We start from the raw sequence: 19,092 nt of genomic DNA on the forward strand, positions 1-19,092 counted from the left end.
ACATCAAAATGTGGAAGCAGATAGGAGAGTCCAATTGTCTTCTAAAGAGATATTTAAGAGATTTTTAAAAAATAACACAATGCCACTCTTCCTACTCTATTTTTTTGTTTTGGGAAACCATTACTTCTCTTGAAAAATGTTATATATGCTCATATGTGACGTTTATTGTTTTTTTCAATGAATAAATATTTGTAAAATTTCCTACTTGTAATGTCTAATATGGTAATTATTAATAAATAGAACCCATGTAAACAAAAGGGGCTTTTGAAATCTTTGATAATTTTTAAAAGTATGAAAGTGTTCTGAGACCAAAAAAAAAAAAGCAAAAATTGAGAACCACTACTCTACATCTATCTCAAATCTTACAGCATCCCAAACCCCTGTTCCAACTTCAGTGGTCTTCCCAGAAGTTATCACTGCCTAAAATTATATCATACATTTCTTTTTTATTTATCTGTTTTCTCCATAAGCCAGTCACTTGCTAAACTATTTGTTCTCAGATCCATTCCTCACCCTTTCCGACACAGAGCCCCCAGGCTTCTATGCCAAAGACCAGGGGGAGCACTGGCAGGAGAGAAGAGGAGGGTAACAGACACCCAGGCACTTTTCCTCACCCTCTCTCCTTTGGACTCATGTTCTTGGCTCTAGGGCCTATGGACCAGGTCTTTGCTCTGCGCACCCAGCTCCTGCTGAGCACCCTGGCTCCCAGGCACCCGAAATCCTTTCCCTTCCTTTTGTCCAACCCTAGGGTCAGAGTGGCTCGAACCTTTTGTTATTACCTGCTCTCTACACCATCCCAGTTTGACTTTCCAGCTCTACCCATACTCTGGGAAGAGAAAGTCATCTCAGGTTCCTCATTTAAAATAGGGATAATAACAATGGTCAACCAGAACTTCTGTGAGGATTAGAAAAAAATATCCAGAAAGAACGCAGCATGGTGTTTGGCCCAGAATAGGTCATACATGTTCGTTAATATGACTACTACTGTGTTTTGTTTTATTTTATTTTATTTTATTTTTTATTTATTTTACTTTTTTAAGATTTTATTTTTTTATTTGACAGAGAGATGGAGAGAAAGCACAAGCAGGCAGAGCAGCAGGTAGAGGGAGAGGGAGAAGCAGGCTCCATGCTGAGCAGGAAGTCTGATGCGGGTCTGGATCCCAAGACACTGGGATCATGACCCAAGCCGAAGGCAGACACTTAACTGACAGAGCCACCCACGTGCCCTGACTACTACTGTATTTTAAACTTTAGAACTTGATTACCCTGCCGAAAAAAATGGAATCTACTGCTTTCAGCTGGTGTTCAAGTTTTGATTCTTAATCGGGACTCTAATGGCTATGGAAATTATTTTTTTTTTTTTTTTAAAGATTTTATTTATTTATTTGACAGAGAGAGATCACAAGTAGACAGAGAGGCAGGCAGAGAGAGAGAGGGAAGCAGGCTTCTTGCTGAGCAGAGAGCCCGATGCGGGACTCGATCCCAGGACCCTGAGATCATGACCTGAGCCAAAGGCAGCGGCTTAACCCACTGAGCCACCCAGGCGCCCCTATGGAAATTATTTTTTTCCAAGATCACTACTACAATTATGATAGGGTCAATAACTTTTCTTAATTTTTAACTTCAGTTGGAAAAGAAGTGTGCAGAGAATGCTGTAAGAGACATTCTCCTCTATAATCAGGCATTAGAGCTGCAATAAATCACAAGTCTCCCCTTTTTATATTACTGCAAGATGGAAATAAAGCTCAAATTTATTCAGGACTTAACTCTCTGCCGGGAACTCATGAAGAGCTTCATACACACTGTGACACTTAATTCATAACCTTGTATTAGTTCATAACCTTACTAAGCGGGTATCATCATTACTACCCCCCATTTTCCAGACGAGGAAACAGGCTCAGAGAAGTTCAGGGCTTGCCAAGTCACAGAGCCCATAAAGCGAGGAAGGGATCTGAACCTGGACTGATGTGATGATGGACCATTCTTTCTATGGTCCTTTTGGAAAACAGAAATAAAGCCATCAAAACACACAGCTCCTGCCCACAGATAGTTCCCTAGGGATCTTTGTATATGTCAGTAACATATATTTGCTCACATTTCTCTTCAGAGATATAGGAAGACAGATGTCCTCAGCTATAGGCTTTTTCTTCCCTACTCTGGGATGGCAAAATATGGATGGTTTATATTTGATGAGGGGCCATAGCAGGTAAATTCCTAGCATTCGACAACTTCCTTCCCTCTGCTCCTTATGGGGTGCACGGTAGGACTCCCTGGCTGGGCCCAACAACCGAGGTGATGTTGAAGGAAGTCACCTACAAGGGACGCTCGGTTGTCCCTGGATGCTAAGGCTCCACTGTGCTGCCATGCCCAGCATCAGGGCTCCCTCACTTCAGCCTGTCACTGCTGGCAGTTTCCCGGATGACAGGACTCCGGGGGTAAGCAACAAAACAAATACTCCTTTGGCTGGAGCCCCTCCCTTAAACCGTCCTGGTTCTCAACTCTCGGGATCCTGGGCTGAGAAACCCCGAAAACCTATTGCTTCTTTTGAAGAACGGGTTCTCCTTTCCCTATGAGAATGCTAACAGTTCATTTCATCTCTCCATGAAGACAAACACTTTCCCTTCCAGAGGCATGCCCTGAGAGTCAATGAGACACACCACTAAAGAGGTACTCCCATCACAAAAGGATTTTTGGACAAGCTTCCTTTAAATATTGAACTTTGTCCAAGAAATGAAAATGTGAGCCAAGTGACCAAAAATTCCACTCCTTCCTGTTTTTTTAGGAAGACGTATGTTCAGCAATAGGAACTCCATGGCATCGGTCAGTCAATCTCCACTTGCCCCGCAGGTAGTTAGCTCTGCAGGGGTCCACTCAGTGCAGAGTGTTCTGCCAAGCGCCGTACCCTGGGGCGGAAACAAGAAGGCGGAACGGGCTTGGTGCAGGCCATGCAGGCTGTGCCTGTGAAGCATCTTCTGTAGTCCTACTGTGGACCTGGTCCTGCTCCTGGTAGCCAAGGTCAAGCGAGGTTAATCTCATCCCACGCAAGTTTACCTTTTCTTCCACGGGTTCCATGAGACGTAGCAAAAGGGGAAGGGAACCTGAACGATCAACCCCAATGTCGAATGTTTGGTATAATTAGTGGATTTTTATCCAAGGTTCTTCCCTTTTTCACCTCAATGCACCTGGCGCGTCTATTTCACCATGATACTGTGTGAGGCTGAGGGAAGGAACATGTAAAGTTTATCCAGCACTGAGCTGAGGGGTTGAAACGTAGCATTTATTGAATACCTTCAACCATCCCATGATGTAGCTACTGTTACACGCATTTTACAGATGGAGAAACAAGCTTAGAGAGACTGAAAATTTGCCAGTAAAAGTTGATTACTGGGATTCAAAGTCACATCTGACAGACACACTAATGCTTTGGTTCCTTTTTACTGCTGTCCCCCAACTTCCCGCTCCAGACTGGCTCATTTTCCCAGAGCATCCATTTTATTAGAAGACTTCATGGAAAAGCAGCTTATGTGAAGGAAAATGGATAGAATTATCACTTAGACAACGCATTTAGCATGAGTTACTAAAGCTAAAATGACAGAAAGGTCCCGTCTGCAGAGGTCTTACAGACAATACATGTCCCTAGACCTACAAGATATTTTAAAGGAAACGAATCACTCTCTACACACGGAGCTCTAGGGCAGGCCCGTAATTGGATCTCCCTTCAAAATGACATTATTTAAGTATGTATACCCTATCTGTAGGGAGGCATACCACTGGCCAGTAGGGCAGAGAGGGAAGACCTGTGGAATCAGGGCTCTGCTGACGAGCCCTGCTCAGATCAACAAACCTGCTCTCTGTAGAGGTCAGTTGGGAATTCTAGTACAGGCTTAGGGGTCTCACCCTCCCTCCAAGTAACTTGTACCCACTGTTCCTTCCAACTCCATACTCTATTCCGGGCAAGAGTTCTGGTTAAGTCACTGTTGTCCATCCCGCTGTACTTGCAGATGTACGTCCACATCCTTACAGTATGGCTCTGAGCCGGCCCACATCTCCGTGCAGCACTGACCGCCACAGCTGGCTAAGGAAGGACGCCACGCTCACTACCCAAGTTAAAGCAGCAGGGGCCCCACCCCCACCGCATTACAGTTTTTGTTTTTCATCTCTGTTTTCCACTGAATATCACATATCCCTTTTGCCTTCCCAACTGATGCTGAGATGTAACAACTTGTCACCCGAGATCTGGCCCATTAAAATTACATAGCACAGGTAATGGAGAACTCAGTGCAGGTTGGGACAGCAGATAATTAGCCTTCCCTTACAGGGCAGTCTCTAGGTCTTCTGAGCTCGCTGTATCTACTTCCCTTCTTCTCTGCTTCTTATCACAGGGAGGCACTCACCGTTTTTCAGAGGCATCTCTTGGGATCTGCTGAGTGGGGGTAGTTATTCAACACTGTCCTCATTAACAGAGCCACCAAGTCACTGCAGTACTGGGTTAACAAGGCAAGGAATTGTGACCATCCACAATAGACCGTCAATTCTCCAGTAGCCAGTGGGGGTGTGGAGGAGTGGATTCAGCTGTATCTGCATGTTTTCTATGAATTTACAACTGAACAAACTTGGGCCCCAGGCACCCCAGAGGAGGCAAGTTCTCAAAAAGAGCAGGACCAAGGCCACTTGGGTGGCCCAGTTGGTTAAGCGTCCAACTCTTGATTTCAGCTCAGGTCATGATCTCAGGGTCCTAGGAACAAGCCCAACCTCAGGCTTCATGCTCAACACAGAGTCTGCATGTTCCTCTCCCTCTGATCTTCCTCCTGCTCATTCTCTCTCTCTCAAATAAATAAATAAAATCTTTAAAAAACATAAAAAGCAGAACCTTGGAGTTCCCATCATAAGGACCCAGTATAATTTCTATCAGATGCAGGGCCCTGTCTATTTTCATACCCCTCACTGTGACTGTTGGGTTTGTCTTAGGACTCTTCCCAGAGAGGATTTAACATCTGATGAAACAGGCAGAGGTAAATCGAGGATGGTGTTTATTCTGGGGTAAGACTATCACAGACACAGGTTGTCCGAGTAGCTGAGACCATGGCTGTGGAATTGGGCCACCTTGGGTCTGAATCCCAGCCCTGCTTGTGTGAACCTGGCCAAGTTCCTTAATCTTTTTCATCTGTGAAACTGAAATCATACTATGTGCCTTAGAGTGACCGTTTTACATTTTAAATGGCATAATATAGGTAAAGTATTTAGGGTAGTACCTGTCCAAAAGATGGCAGCTTTATTATTAGGCCCTCCCAACCAGTAAATTCTTAGAAAGCCTAACAGTCTCTTAGATCCCAAAGGCAAATCGTGTTTTCAAAAGCCCTGGGAAAACTTGCTAGCTCACAAGGCTATCTTGGGAGCTCCATTCCTGGCCTTGATCTCTTGAGAGATCAAATCGAGGTAACCTTGCACACCATTGATTTCACTGAGTAGTTTGTCCCAGATGTGACTGGTAGGCTATCTCCCCTCTTCTCCACCAATCTGTACCCACCCTTTACTGAGGCTGGCTGCTTTAACACTGGACATTGGCAGGTTCAGGACTCAATTTTCTGAAAACCAAGTGAGAAGACCCACCAAATGGCTTTCTCCCTAAATAGTTAGGTGTTCATCCCCCAAACCAGGATTTGCTCTAGCTCCTTAAAAAAACATTGAAATTTCCCAAAGTCTTTGAGAGATGACAACCTATGAAGAGATTACAACCCCAAGACAGAGCAATTCAGCAATGAAGACTGCTAACTTTTAAAAATCTTATTGAGTCTTTTACAATGCATTTTATTGTTCTAGGGATACTGTTCAGAAATTGCCAATGGTCACCATGAGTTTGCGTTGATAGTTACGCAGAAGAGTATGCAGAGAGGGAAAAGCAATAAGCTCATTTGTTTCTCAGCACCACTTAGAGATGATCAGGGCTCAGGGCTGGGTGTTTCTACTCTCAGGGCCTCCTTCAATCCTTACAACAGTCCTGTGAGATCTAATTATAGTTCTCAGTTATGCTTTTACCAACATCACAGAAGACCCTGTGAGGGCAGGGCTCCTTGAATCAATTCAGATCTCCGTCTGCAAGGCCAATGTTAGCCTGACCACAGGTAAATACATTTTGCTGATGTACACGTTGTCTTACCAGTGTTACACAGATTTATATCAAAACCAAAAAATGAGGAAGACCTACAATAAAAAAAATAGTTTAAATTTAAAGGCTAAAACTGTGGAAGGAGTGAAGAGCCCCTTCAACAGATGAATGGCTAAAAAAGACATGGTTCATATATACAAAGAATATTACTCAGCCATCAGAAAGAATGAATATCTACCATTTGCAGTGACATGGATGAACTTGAGGGGATTGTGCTAAGTCAAATAAGCCAAGCAGAGAACCACCATTATCATATGGTTTCACTCATATGTGGAAGAGAAGGAATAGCACAGAGAACCATAGGGGAAGGGAGAGAAAACTGAAGGGGGAGAAATTGGAGAGGGAGACAAACCATGATAAACAATGGATTCCCGGAAACAAACAGAAGGTTTTAGAGGGGAGAGAGGTGGGGGGATGGGGTCGCCAGGTGATGGGCATTAAGGAGGGCACGTGATGTGATGAGTACTGGGTGTTATATGCAACTAAAGAACACTGAACACTACATCAAAAACTAATGATGTGGGGTGCCTGGGTGGGTCAGTGGGTTAAGCCTCTGCCTTCCGCTCAGGTCATGATCTCAGGGTCCTGGACTGAGCCCCACATGGGGCTCTCTGTTCAGCAGGGAGCCTGCTTCCCACCCCCACCGCCACCCCCTCCTGCCTCTCTGCCTACTTGTGATCTCTCCCTCTGTCAAATAAATAAAATCTTAAAAAAAAAAAAAAAAAAACTAATGATGTACTATACAGTGGCTAACTGAACATAATAAAAAAAAGTGAAAAAAATAAAATTTAAAGGCTAATTATAAACCCAGTTCCCTGACACCTCATGTCTGAAGAGCTCTCCCCACGGACAGTTTTATAGTCTCATGTTTCCTGCCACAATATTTTGAGAGAGGATGAAACTCAGCTGTAGCCTCATGAGAAAGGTAGCCAAAGGGATGCAACTATTTCCACAACACACTTGATCACTGAACAAACTACCCATTTTGGAAAAACCTACAGAGCAACTTGACATTCTGGACATTATGGAAGCTGCTCAAGGACATGAACTCTGCTTTGCTCTCTCAGTGCCTAAAACAGAGCCTGCTCCAGAGCAGGAGCTTTTCAAGCATTTATTAAATGAAAGAATCAATGAACCATAGTAATAGGTCATTATGGGCTCACAAAGTGTTTTCATGAGGCTAAGTCATCCCTTCCCTGATCTCGGAATGGAACATGGAAACACTTCCAGGGCCTGGACATACACTTCAGCCATTTTGTAGGTGATTTTTTTTTTTTTTAAAGATTGTATTTATTTATTTGACAGAGAGAAATCACAAGTAGGCAGAGAGGCAGGCAGAGAGAGAGGAGGAAGCAGGCTCCCTGCTGAGCAGAGAGCCCGATGTGGGGCTTGAACCCAGGACCTGGGATCATGACCTGAGCCGAAGGCAGCGGCTTAACCCACTGAGCCACCCAGGCGCCCCTGTAGGTGATTTTTTTAAACAGGAGCAAACAAAAACAAAATAAAACAAAACCCAAAAAAGAATCACTTCCTTAAAAGTAATAACAAAGTCAGGTTTTGTAACATTTTCTCCATCCTAGACAACCTCCTAGAACCACTGATTGAGAAATCTTTAGCCATGTGAAGGAAAATTTGCAAATAATGATTCATGCTATGAATGGTAGTGGGAAATAAGGGCATGGATTTTTTGCTACGCTTGAACCCAAACTCTGACTTCTAAATAACCTACTAGCTGTACGACCTTGGGAAAGCCCCTTAGCTTATTTAAATGTCAGCATCCTCACTGGTAAAATGGAATTTTAATTAACTGAGTTGTTGCAAGAATTAAGAAAGATTAACAGTGGCACTTAGCAAGCCCAACAGACATGAGTCCCCCACCCCCACCACCTTTCTTGCTTTCCTTCCCTGCTCTCTCCTTGCATGACACCCAACTATTCTAAAACCATAAAGGTAGGTGAGATCATGTAATTAATTTTCAAATGTTCTTATTCCTCCTGTTCAGAGACTTTTTAAAAACATGAGTTGGAGGAGCTCTAAGTTTTCCACTCATTTTTTTTCTTAGTGTTAGAACTAAGATATGACGTCATATTATATAACAGAAAAACAGAGAAGCTGAGGGCTAGAACATAAAAATTATTGTTAACTAGATAGGCCATAGAATAAAGAACGATGTAGCTATTTTCCTGCTGTTATCTCTACAAGTGGTTGAGGAGATACAGTGCAAGAGGAGGTGGCCTCTGCTTCTGCACTGAAGGAGGTTTTAGAAGCTTTCACAGGGACATCTGTTGACTTTTTCACAAAGGAAGCTTAAGGGGATCAAGGGGGAGTGGAGGAGACTATGGTTCACAAGGGAGCCACATCTGTTTGGTATGCTCCCAACTGAGAACGCTGGACTTCAAAATAGTACGGGCATCCTAGTTAAACTAGGATCAGGGAACAGATGAAAGCTTTTCTTTCCCCCTGTGTTTCAATGGCAGAGATCAACAGCTGTTTATATGCTTTCATACCTAACTGAGGGTGAAACCTTCACATCTGTCAGTATTTTCCGGTCCCATTTCCTTGGATCACAGTGGGGAGGAGGTGAAGTCTGAACTCCTCTCAATGCCCAGGCAAGAACACAGAAATATGCCTGCGATTCAAAGCCCTAATGCTAAGCAGAACTCCCCATTTCTCATCCACACGGGGTCTGCTGTTTGCAGAGAATTCTTCTTTTACTTTATCCTGACAGACATCTTGATCATTTCCATGATAATGACTCAAGGCAGAACAAAGATAAAAAAAAAAAAAAGAGAGAGAGAGAGAGAAAAGTAGGCTGGAATCAGGGGGAGGAAGAAGAAGAGGAAATGAATTCTAACAGAGAAAGTGGCTCCTAAAGATAAGTTTTTTCAAAAGATGGTAACAATATAATCCAAGGGCAGATGACAGAGGTGAGCAGGATGCTGATGAAGACCTTTAGGGCAATGGTGGAGGGTGGTGATTTTTACTGACCCCTAACATTCCACACTGGAAAATTAAACAGAGAAAATTAAACTCTATGAAGGTGCAGAACAGACTGAGGATGGTGATGAAGGGATTCAGAGATTCTGTTTAACTTTCGATCACCAGCACTACAGACATGGTGGGACTTTATAAAGATTATTTTTTCCTCCATCCTTCCATCCATCAATCTGTCTGTTCATCCATTTACTAACTTATAAGGCAGTGAGACTGGACTTAGGACTGGAATATTCAAATGAATAAAATACATTCCATCACCTTAAGGGGCTTTATATTCTCATGGGCGAAAGCCTTCACAGAGGACATGGTATAAAGGATGCAGGAAAATTCACTAGAGAAGAGAGGGGATTCTAGAAGGAGAAACAAAATGGATAAAACCAGAGAGATAAGAAAGAGACTGTTTCTGGGGGAATGAAAAGCATTCTGGAAAGTTAAACAAAAGAGTGGCAGGTGCTTATTACAAGTACAGATTCTTAGGTCTCATCTAAGAGATTTTGATTTGGTTGTTAAGGGGGAGGGACAAAGAATTTGCATTTTGAACAGAAGGCCCATGTAATTCTGATACAAATAAATGTTTGACAACTCTAACGTACATAGATTAATACTTCCCCAAAGATGCTAATGGTGCTTCATTAAAAAAAAAAAAAGTACTGGTTCAAATTAGGAAATACTACATACTAAACAAAATATTCCTTTCTCGGAGATTTATAATGTACATTAGCACATTAAAAGTCCTGCAGTAAAGAAACGGTTTTCACTCAGCACTTTCCAACTTATTTCCCGTGCACACACACACACAAAAATTACGGTGCCCCTATTTAGATCTCTTAGAACTATGTACTATGGAGCAAAGGTTGGGCAGAGCTGAAACAGAGGATTCTGACCAGGTGAATATGCTCTGCAAACCCACTGAATGGCTAAGGAAATGTCTGGAAAAAGACAGCAACATCAATGACTCGGGGGGATATGGCGGCATCCGCTGATTTCCTCCTAGTAAAGTCTAAAGCCATCTATGATGTCCTAGTTTCCAAGCAGACTGCCAGAAGCTTCCTTACTCTCAAGTAACACACCATGGCTCTGCGATGTTATTTCTGGTCACCAACTCTATGTGGTAACCACAGCTGCCAGAGACAGTCGAAGTGCCCAGAGTTCAAAGCATCAAGGAGCAGAAACAGAAGGGGAAAGACAAAGAGGACGTATCTTTGCCCACATTTATTTATCTTTATTGCTATCACATGTTCAGCACAGAGCATTGGCAGTTGGGGAAATTCCTCCTAGCAACAAAAGAAGCCTCAGACAGTCAATGAAAGTATAAAAAGATAGGAATCTAAGAGCTTCCCATCCCCCTGAGGTGCCTATTATATGGTTGGGGGAGTTCTGGAACCCTGCCTTCTTCCTTCTGTGCTGGTGAGCCAAGGGAATTTGCACAACCCCACATGCCACCTCCTTCCTTAGCAAGGAACGGCACAGAGCAGGAATATGAGGGAGCTGGACAAGTCAAGGCAGCACAGTGATTCTGAGCCAATCGGTCTGTGTGCTGAATATTTCAAGATGTCCATACTGCCCTAATCAATGCATATGCTTCTCTCCCCCTGGTATTAGCTTAATTACTTCCATACCCCCCACCTCCACTTCCCATATGCCACATGGGGACACATACATCCCATCTAGAGGGGATTTCAGCAATGTGTTCCAAATGCCTCTTTTATATCCCAAACCATCTCAGAGCTTTTTAATACTACTGTCCAACAGCACAAGTATTTTCTCAGTCATTCCACAAATATTTCCTGATTGCCTACAAAGGTTCCAGGGTACCGTGTTAGACCCTGGAAACACAAGAGTAGAAGTAGGAGATTGCTCATTCCTAGTGAATCTTGGGCCTAAAAAACAAAAACAAACACAACAAACAAACCTGAATTTTAAGTTTAGCCTGTCAGTGCATAGACAAATCCAATTATCAGCAGCATAAAGAAATATAAAAGGGAAAGAGGTTTCGTCCTCCTCCTTGAAGAGTTTTATGGCTCAGAGCACCAAGCAAATGAAAGCATTTGCATCTCAAGAGTCCTAATGGGTCCAGCAGCTTACACGAGTGTCTACAGTTAACAGTACAGCCTGGAATTAATAACAAATGATCAAGAGTGGGCAGAACAGAATGCCAGGACCTCTATTTCCCTGGAAGGCCAACCCCTGTTTGCTTGATCCGCAAACAAGCAGATTCTCACACTGGCATTCTCTGACCTGAGAGATGAATACCAATAAATGCACCAGAGTTAATGCAACTTTAACTAGTTAGTTAGCCAAAATATAAAAATTCTATGAGGATAACTAGGTGGGTTTAGAGTCTAGTCCTAAGAAAACCAGCAAGATCAAATCTAACATTTCACCAAGACAAATTTCCCTAGCATGTGGTATGTGTACCACTGAGGTCCACAAAATAAGTATAAGTAGTCCACTAATTATTTTTTAATTTCAAGGAGGTTCTTGGATATGGAAAAAGACACTGTAGGTATGGTGGAATTTAAGGAAACATCAACATGGTGTTACCCAGCATTCAAAGACAGTCCTAGAAAAAGCCTCTGCAAACTTTCTGAGCTTGGGTGGGATGCACCAAAATATGCAAGAAGCCGGCCACAGACTTACCCACACAGGTTGGAAATATGTCCTCATTGTTGATCTGGACCTCAATCCAATCCATAAGAAGGTTCATGTACTGAGGAGCTGGGAGGGCAGTTGGCTTCTTGTACTTGAGGTCATCCTGCCACCGATATTCATATTTGGGGCCCCCTGACATCACAGGGCAGGTCTGCTCAGTGCAGAACTCGCAGATGGTGCCATAGATGAGGTTGATCCGATTGAAGAAGTCTACCACGTGCACCGCCACCCAGTCGTTCTGGTCCTCCCCATTGGGCAGCTGCACAGCTGCCTTCAGATCCACACCGGAGTTGAGGGACGCCTGAGCCCGTTTGTGGAGCTCAAATCTCTGCGTGCCAGGTTCAAATTTCCTCTTGGGCCGGAAGGTCTTGTCCTTGTTGAACACTTGCTTCAAGGCTATGGACATGGTCTTCTCCTTCTCTTCCTTTTTTTTGCAGGAAGCAAAAAGGCACCTAGAACTTTTCAGGGAGAGGTCACAACCCAGCAGGGTTTTCCACTGCCAGCCCTCTGGCCCCAGGCTTGCGGTCTGCAGCTTTTAATCTCTTTTAGGCGGCCCCCTCCATCTTCCTTTTGAATAGTCTCCAAGAGAACCTCATGTTTCTTCCTAAAGTCTGTAGAGAAAAGGGTCTTATTAGCATCCAATCTGCACGTAAGAAATGTCAAATGCTGAGATCTGATTTCCACCTTGCTTCTGCCAGTACCTACTTCCACCCAGGTATAAAGATACTGAGGACATGCCAGACCCCTGAACATGTGTAATGGTGATTCAAACCACACAAATAACTCTTTTTCTTCATGGCCTTGATCAAATCTCTCGCAACTCTTCCTCTGTGGTCATAGGCTAATGGATTCTCCAAGATATTAACATGAACACATTAGTCAGGCCCCAGCCCCATCTCACACATGCGCCTTTCTAGAGCATCTGCCCCACTCCCCACTATGCCTTTATTGAGTAAGCACAGGATCACCATCCCGTGCTCTTAAACATAACTGAATGGAGCAGGGGTGGAGCCAAGCTGGCTAATAAGAATATTTCTCCTGGGAAAGGGAAATTCTTCTATACTGTTGGTGGGAATGTAAGCTGGCTTAGCCACTCTGGAAAAAAGCATGGAGATTCCTCAAAAAGTTGAAAATAGAGCTGCACTACAACCCAGCAAGCACACTACTGGGTATTTACCCTAAAGATACAAATGTAGTGATCTGAAGGGCCACATGCACCTGAATGTTTACAGCAGCAATGACAATAGCCAAACCATGGAAAGAACCTAGATGTCTATCAACAGATGAATGGATAAAGAAGATGTGATATATATAACACACAATGGAGTACTATGCAGCCATCAAAAAGTCCCTCAAAATCTTGCCATTTGCAATGACGTGGATAGAACTAGAGGGTATTATGCTAAGCGAAGTAAGTCAATCAGAGAAAGACAATTATATGATCTCACTGTTACAAGGAATTTGAGAAACAAGACAGAGGATGATAGGGAAGTAAGGGAAAAATGAAACAAAATGAAACCAGAGAGGGAGACAAACTATAAGAGACTCTTAATCACAGGAAACAAACTGAGGGTTCTGGAGTGGAGGAGAGTGGGAGGGATGGAGGGGCTGGGTGATGGACATTGGGGAGGGTATGTGCTGTGGTGAGTGCTGGGAATTGTGTAAGACTGATGAATCACAGATCTGTACCCCTGAAACAAATAATACACTATATGCTAATTTAAAAAAAAGAGTATCTCTCTTTGGAATTTGGGATCAGGGCCCAGACTTTTTCAGGCATTGTTCCTGAGAAACAATGAAAACTGGGCCTGGCTGAACCCTATCTGGACCACATGCAGTGCAGTTAAGAAAGTTGCTCTGCAGACAGAGGAAGAAGGAGAGAAGAACCAGGAAGGAAGGAGAATAAAGGTGCGGAGAGAGAAGGAAGGGGAGAGAAGGAAGGGGAGAGAGGAGAAGGAAAACGTCACTGACATACAGAAGAACAGATACAAGAGCACAAGTGGCTACAGGGAGAAAAAGATAAGAGACAAAGAGAAACAGTGAGGAGAGTGGCTTTGTGAGTTCCTCATAATCTTTTAGAAATTAGTTCCAGTAATTTTTTTTCTTTTTAGTTCCAGTTATTTTTGAAGTCTAGCTGTGATTCCAGCCCTTGAGATCCATAGGTTTTCCCTGGATTAGTCAGATAAATTCTTAGGTGGCTCAGTCAACTGGGTGGTTCAGTTGGTTAAGCCATCTGTCCTTGGCTGAGGTCACGATCCCAGGGTCCTGGGCTCGAGCCCCACATCGGGTTCCCTGCTCAGCGGGGAGCCTCCTTCTTCCCCTCCCTCTGCCCCCTACTTGTGCATGCTCACTCTCTCTAGTGCTCTCTCTCAAATAAAAAAATAAAATCTTTAAAAAAAATTAATCTCTTGCTTTACTTCAGCTGACTTCAGAGGGTTTTTCTTTCTTTCCAAGAATCCTTAACTCTGACAGCATTTATCACCTCTATAATATTTCATCCTTTTCATCTTTGCTGTCATAACCTAGAATTCTAAGGCATGGGTGTACAACAAAACTTTCTGTGATAATGCAAATGTTCTATATCTTTGCTGTCCAATATAGTCCCACTAGCCATATGTGGCTAGCGAGCACATGAAATGTGGCTAGTGTGGCTGAGGAAATGAATTTCTCATGTTATTGAAGTTGAACAAATTGAAATTCAAATAGCCACATGCAGTTAATGGCTACCATTTTGGAAAGTGTAGTTTTGGTCTTCCGTGCTCTCTTTACTACCTCATTTGACCTTACAAAATCCTAATGTGGTTTATAGTAGATTTGTAGTAGTTGTCACTATCCCTGGATCTCTAAGAGATAAAGTTACTTGCCTAACAATGTCCCATAGCTATCATGGGCATAATTAGGATCAAAATCAAGTTTCTTGATTCCTAGTAAATGTTCTTTGCACGCAGACTTATATTCTAAAAAGTGATGTCCTTCAACCTTTCTTTCTTGCTGGTTCCTGAAGCCCCTTTAACCCAGACTTTCCATCCACAAATTCCCTAAAGACCACAAGTACTGACTGGCTGGATGTAAAGATGGTATCCTGTGGCTTGGAAACAGACAGCAGATAACTGAACCATCCATGGATCACGTCCTAGCACAATGGACCGCCAGCTGTGGCCAGATTCAGAAGAGCCCATGACGGAATCTGCTCCAATGGACTTCGGGCACGGATCCCACTGTGTTGCATTTGCCCCCACTCAGATGGGGTTCTGCTATTCCACACTCAAACACGGCTTGGCGACGCATTCAATCTTAAGTTATTTAGGTAAAAGCATAAAATCAAAAACACCTGAGACATGTGTACTCTCTCTCATAGGCTGCTCTGTGCTCAGAACCGCTGATGATTCAGGTGCCTGCCTCCTCCCGGCCACCCTCCGCAGCCCCTGTCTGCTCACTGCCTCCCTCTTTTTTTTTTTTTTTAAAGATTTTATTTATTCATTTGACAGAGATCACAAGTAGGCAGAGAGGCAGGCAGAGAGAGAGGAGGAAGCAGGCTCCCTGCTAAGCAGAGAGCCCGATGCAGGGCTCGATCCCAGGACTCTGGGATCATGACCTGAGCCGAAGGCAGAGGCTTTAACCCACTGAGCTACCCAGGTGCCCCTCACTGCCTCCCTCTTATCTCTCTCTCTTCCTATTAGCTTTCTTTCCACTGAAATGCCACGGGGACCAGGTGGGGTTTTCCTCCTCCTCCTCACATGGCATTGAGCACAAACACCTCCCATAAAGAGGTCCACGTGGAAAAGCAGGTTCTGTGGCCCTCTCTGCCTGAGATCGTCTGTGAAATCACACTGCTGGGGTGCTTCAAACTATCAGCACGAAGGAAATCACCATGCAAACTCTGCAAACCTCAGGAAAAGAAAGAGGCAATCTTTCCCTGAAAGAAATACCTTCCCAAAGGCTTGGTTGGCCTGTAAAGATGAGAAAACTGAGGGCCCTAAAAGTGCTTTTCCAAAAAATATGAGCTAGAGGTTTGGAAGATAGAGAAGGGATGGTGAGGGTTTTTTTTTTTTTTTTCTTTTTCCTTTAAAATACCCAACAGTGGGGTACCTGGGTGGCCCAGTCAGTGAAGCCTAAGGTCATGGAGTCAGGGGTCTCGAGATGGAGCCTGACTTGGCACTACGCTCAGCACAGAGGCTGCTCAGGATTCTGTCTCTCCCTCCTCCTCTGCCCCTCCCCCTGCGTGTGCACACACACACACACTCTCTCTCTTGTTCTCTCAAATAAATAAATTAATTAAATCTTTTTTAAAAACCCAACTTCAGGATGCCTGGGTGGCTCAGTCAGTTAAGCGTCTGCCCTCGGCTTAGGTTGTGATCTCAGGGGTCCTGGGATCATGTTCCAAGCGGCTGCTTCTCCCTCTGCCTGCGGCTCCCCGGCTCTCTCTCTCTCTCTCTCAAATAAATAAATAAAACCTTCAATTAAAAAAAAAAAGATCAAAACAATAGTCCCTCTGTATCACAAAGGCTTAATTGCTGACAGAAAAGCAGCAACCACCCACCAGCCGCCCCTTCTTGTCTCCAGCAAGTAAGACTTGCTGTTCTGTTATTCTGACAATGAGGGGGCCATCAGTTACCATGGTCCTCAGAACAATCTTCTTTCATTGCCTTACATGACCCTTGCTATCACTTGCTGGGCTGTTTCCCTGAGGTCTGGAGGATCTGCCTGCATGGACACCAAGCTGAAACCTTCCTCCATACACCGGCAGGCTCCTGTGCACACCCGGGAAAGACCTGCTAGCACCTCTGAGGACAGGGCGTGAATGACACAGAATAATCACAGCGACTCCTTGTCACGGAGCCCGGCAGTGGCTGGTACTCACAAACACTTCAGTAAATAGTAAAACCTCATGTGAAGTTTAGAGATTTTTCTTCCAGAGACACTTAATCAACTTGAAGCTATCAGTCTCTTGAACTGGCTGGGCATTTATTCAGGACTTTAACCAGCTTGAAAGTCATGCCTCCTTTTTGCCCCAATGTAGAAAGGCTTTACTGGACGGGGGAAAAAAAATCATCTTTGCAGGATTTATTTCTCAATCATGTCCCTTAATGTGCCGCGACTGTGTACCATTTATTAAACTCTAATATGCACCAGATCGTTTACGTATATTATTACCATTTTAATCCCCACTACAGTCTTGTATGGTGGATGTTTCTATGACCACTTAGCATAGAAAGAAACTGAGGCTGAAGTAGATTAAATAGTTTGGCAGAAATCACAAAATTGGTAGATGGTAAGGCTAAATTTTGAACCCAGAACTCTTTGGCACTGAAACAAACGTGATTTTTTTTTCTCACTAACACTGCTTTAAAATCTCATGAACATTTTTATGTTTTCAAAGCTCCTCACAACAAGACTAGAAAGGAAACTAGAACAGGTGGTATTTTTTTATCTCTAATTTTACGGATAAGGAAACAAACTCTGGGTCTCCTCTAGCGCTCGCATTAACCATTCTGACATGCTCAAACACAAGGATGTGTCTTCTGCTCAAACTTTTTCACCTAGAATAAAGTTCCCTGGAGACGGGACAGATTGGTGGTTGGGTTCCCATGTTTAAAAACATCGGCAATCCAGAACGGATAATAACAATTTCATCACACCACTGAATAGCTGAACCAAAAGGCACCTATGTCTTTATTTGACTGTCAAATGCTGTATTAGGGCAGATACCCAGAGGAGTTCTGAAATGAACAAGGGAACAGGAAACCCACCTGGCCTTACTGACCAACTCAGAGACCCATCAAGACCCCTGCCTGTAATTTATACACTGTGCTTATTAAAGGGTTAGAGCAGTGCTTCATTGATGTGAAGCTGGAATCTTGTTAAAATGCAGGTTCAGATCCAGTAGGTCTGGGGTGAGGTCTAAGCTTCTGCATTTCTTTTTGTTTTTTTTTTTTTAATAAGATTTTTTATGTATTTATTTGACAAAGAGAGATCACGAGCAGGCAGAGAAGCAGGCAGAGAGAGAGAGAGAGAGAGGAGGAAGCAGGCTCCCCGCTGAGCAGGGAGCCCGATGCGGGACTCGATCCCAGGACCCTGAGATCATGACCTGAGCTGAAGGCAGAGGCTTTAATCCACTGAGCCACCCAGGCATCCCAGCAACTGCATTTCTAAAAAGCTCCCTGGTGATGTCAAATCTACTGTCCTTAGAGGACACTTTAGGTCACTAAGAGAGCTTGTTAGAAATGCATGCACTCATGCCTCGCGCCAGACCTAGCAGATCTAAGTCTGCACTTTAACAAAATCTCAGAAGTATACACTTTGAGGAGCACAGAGTTGGAGGGCTGCCTGACTGGCTGGGCAAAGGGATGACAACATAAATTTCCATTTGTTGTTTCGTCAACAGTTTGCTTCATAATCATTGTCTTCAGTTGTGTGTGTGTGTGTTTAAGAAGAATGGGGGGAAACTCACTGTTTTGAATACAAATGCCTTGACAGATGGTGCCCAGGACCAGGTCTATTGAACTGGACTGATTTGGAGAGCACAGTGCCCAGAATCCAGGAGGCAGCCAGTGAATAGCTCTCCATAAATGCCAGACAGAACCTGGACGCCGCTAATAGGGCTGCAGCCTCGTGCAGGAAAGCTTCTTTGGCTGATGTTAATGTAACGTTAGCAACAACACAGTTGTTATTCTCTATCTTTGTCCAGTCTCCGAAATGAAGGAACAAGTCCTAAGTTTTGTTTTTATGTTATGAATAGCATCCAGTATAATGCTGGTTCTCAATAAAATTCTGAAGCCAATTGCTCAATCAATGGATATCTACTAAAGACCTTTAATGTGCCAGACTCAAGGCTAGGCACCACAGACACAGAGCTAATGAAAACTTGGTGTCTGCCTTTGAAAAGTCCACAATCTGCTGTCTGGTTTGAGGTTGGTGTATTGGCTTTTGCTTTATAAGCCACAAAGTTAAATGCACCAACATGGCTAGTGATGTGATTTCTTCACAGGATTACTCCAGTTGGGAATGAAAAGGACAATGAAGAATGAAGTTTTATGGAAAGAGAAAAATGGAAACCCAAATAAACAGCATAAAATTGACAGGAGCTCCATGTGTTCTCCATATTTTCTGCTTAATAGATCAATTATAGCAATAAAACATGTGCACTATAAAAATATGCAGAGAGAATTCGGCTGGGCTGCAAGGGAATGTTGACAAGGTAACTAGGCAACCCTGGCAGGGAAAGTTCTTATTTTTCTTTTCCTATTGATGTCTTCTGCCTTATTATTTGAAAATTC

The 19,092-nt window shown here is 43.6% G+C and overlaps 1 protein-coding gene across 1 annotated transcript in view; it reads right to left on the reverse strand.

Annotated features, from left to right (window-relative positions):
- Positions 1-19,092, reverse strand: part of MOB3B (MOB kinase activator 3B) — a 198,177-nt gene that overhangs the window by 111,354 nt on the left and 67,731 nt on the right. The window contains exon 2 of the mRNA XM_047701169.1: positions 11,804-12,426. Within this exon, the coding sequence (XP_047557125.1) occupies positions 11,804-12,221 (418 nt within the window). The 5' untranslated portion in view covers positions 12,222-12,426. The remainder of the gene's footprint in view (positions 1-11,803; positions 12,427-19,092) is intronic.

Source organism: Lutra lutra, chromosome 13, assembly GCF_902655055.1.
Source record: "Lutra lutra chromosome 13, mLutLut1.2, whole genome shotgun sequence".
Taxonomy (NCBI): domain Eukaryota; kingdom Metazoa; phylum Chordata; class Mammalia; order Carnivora; family Mustelidae; genus Lutra; species Lutra lutra.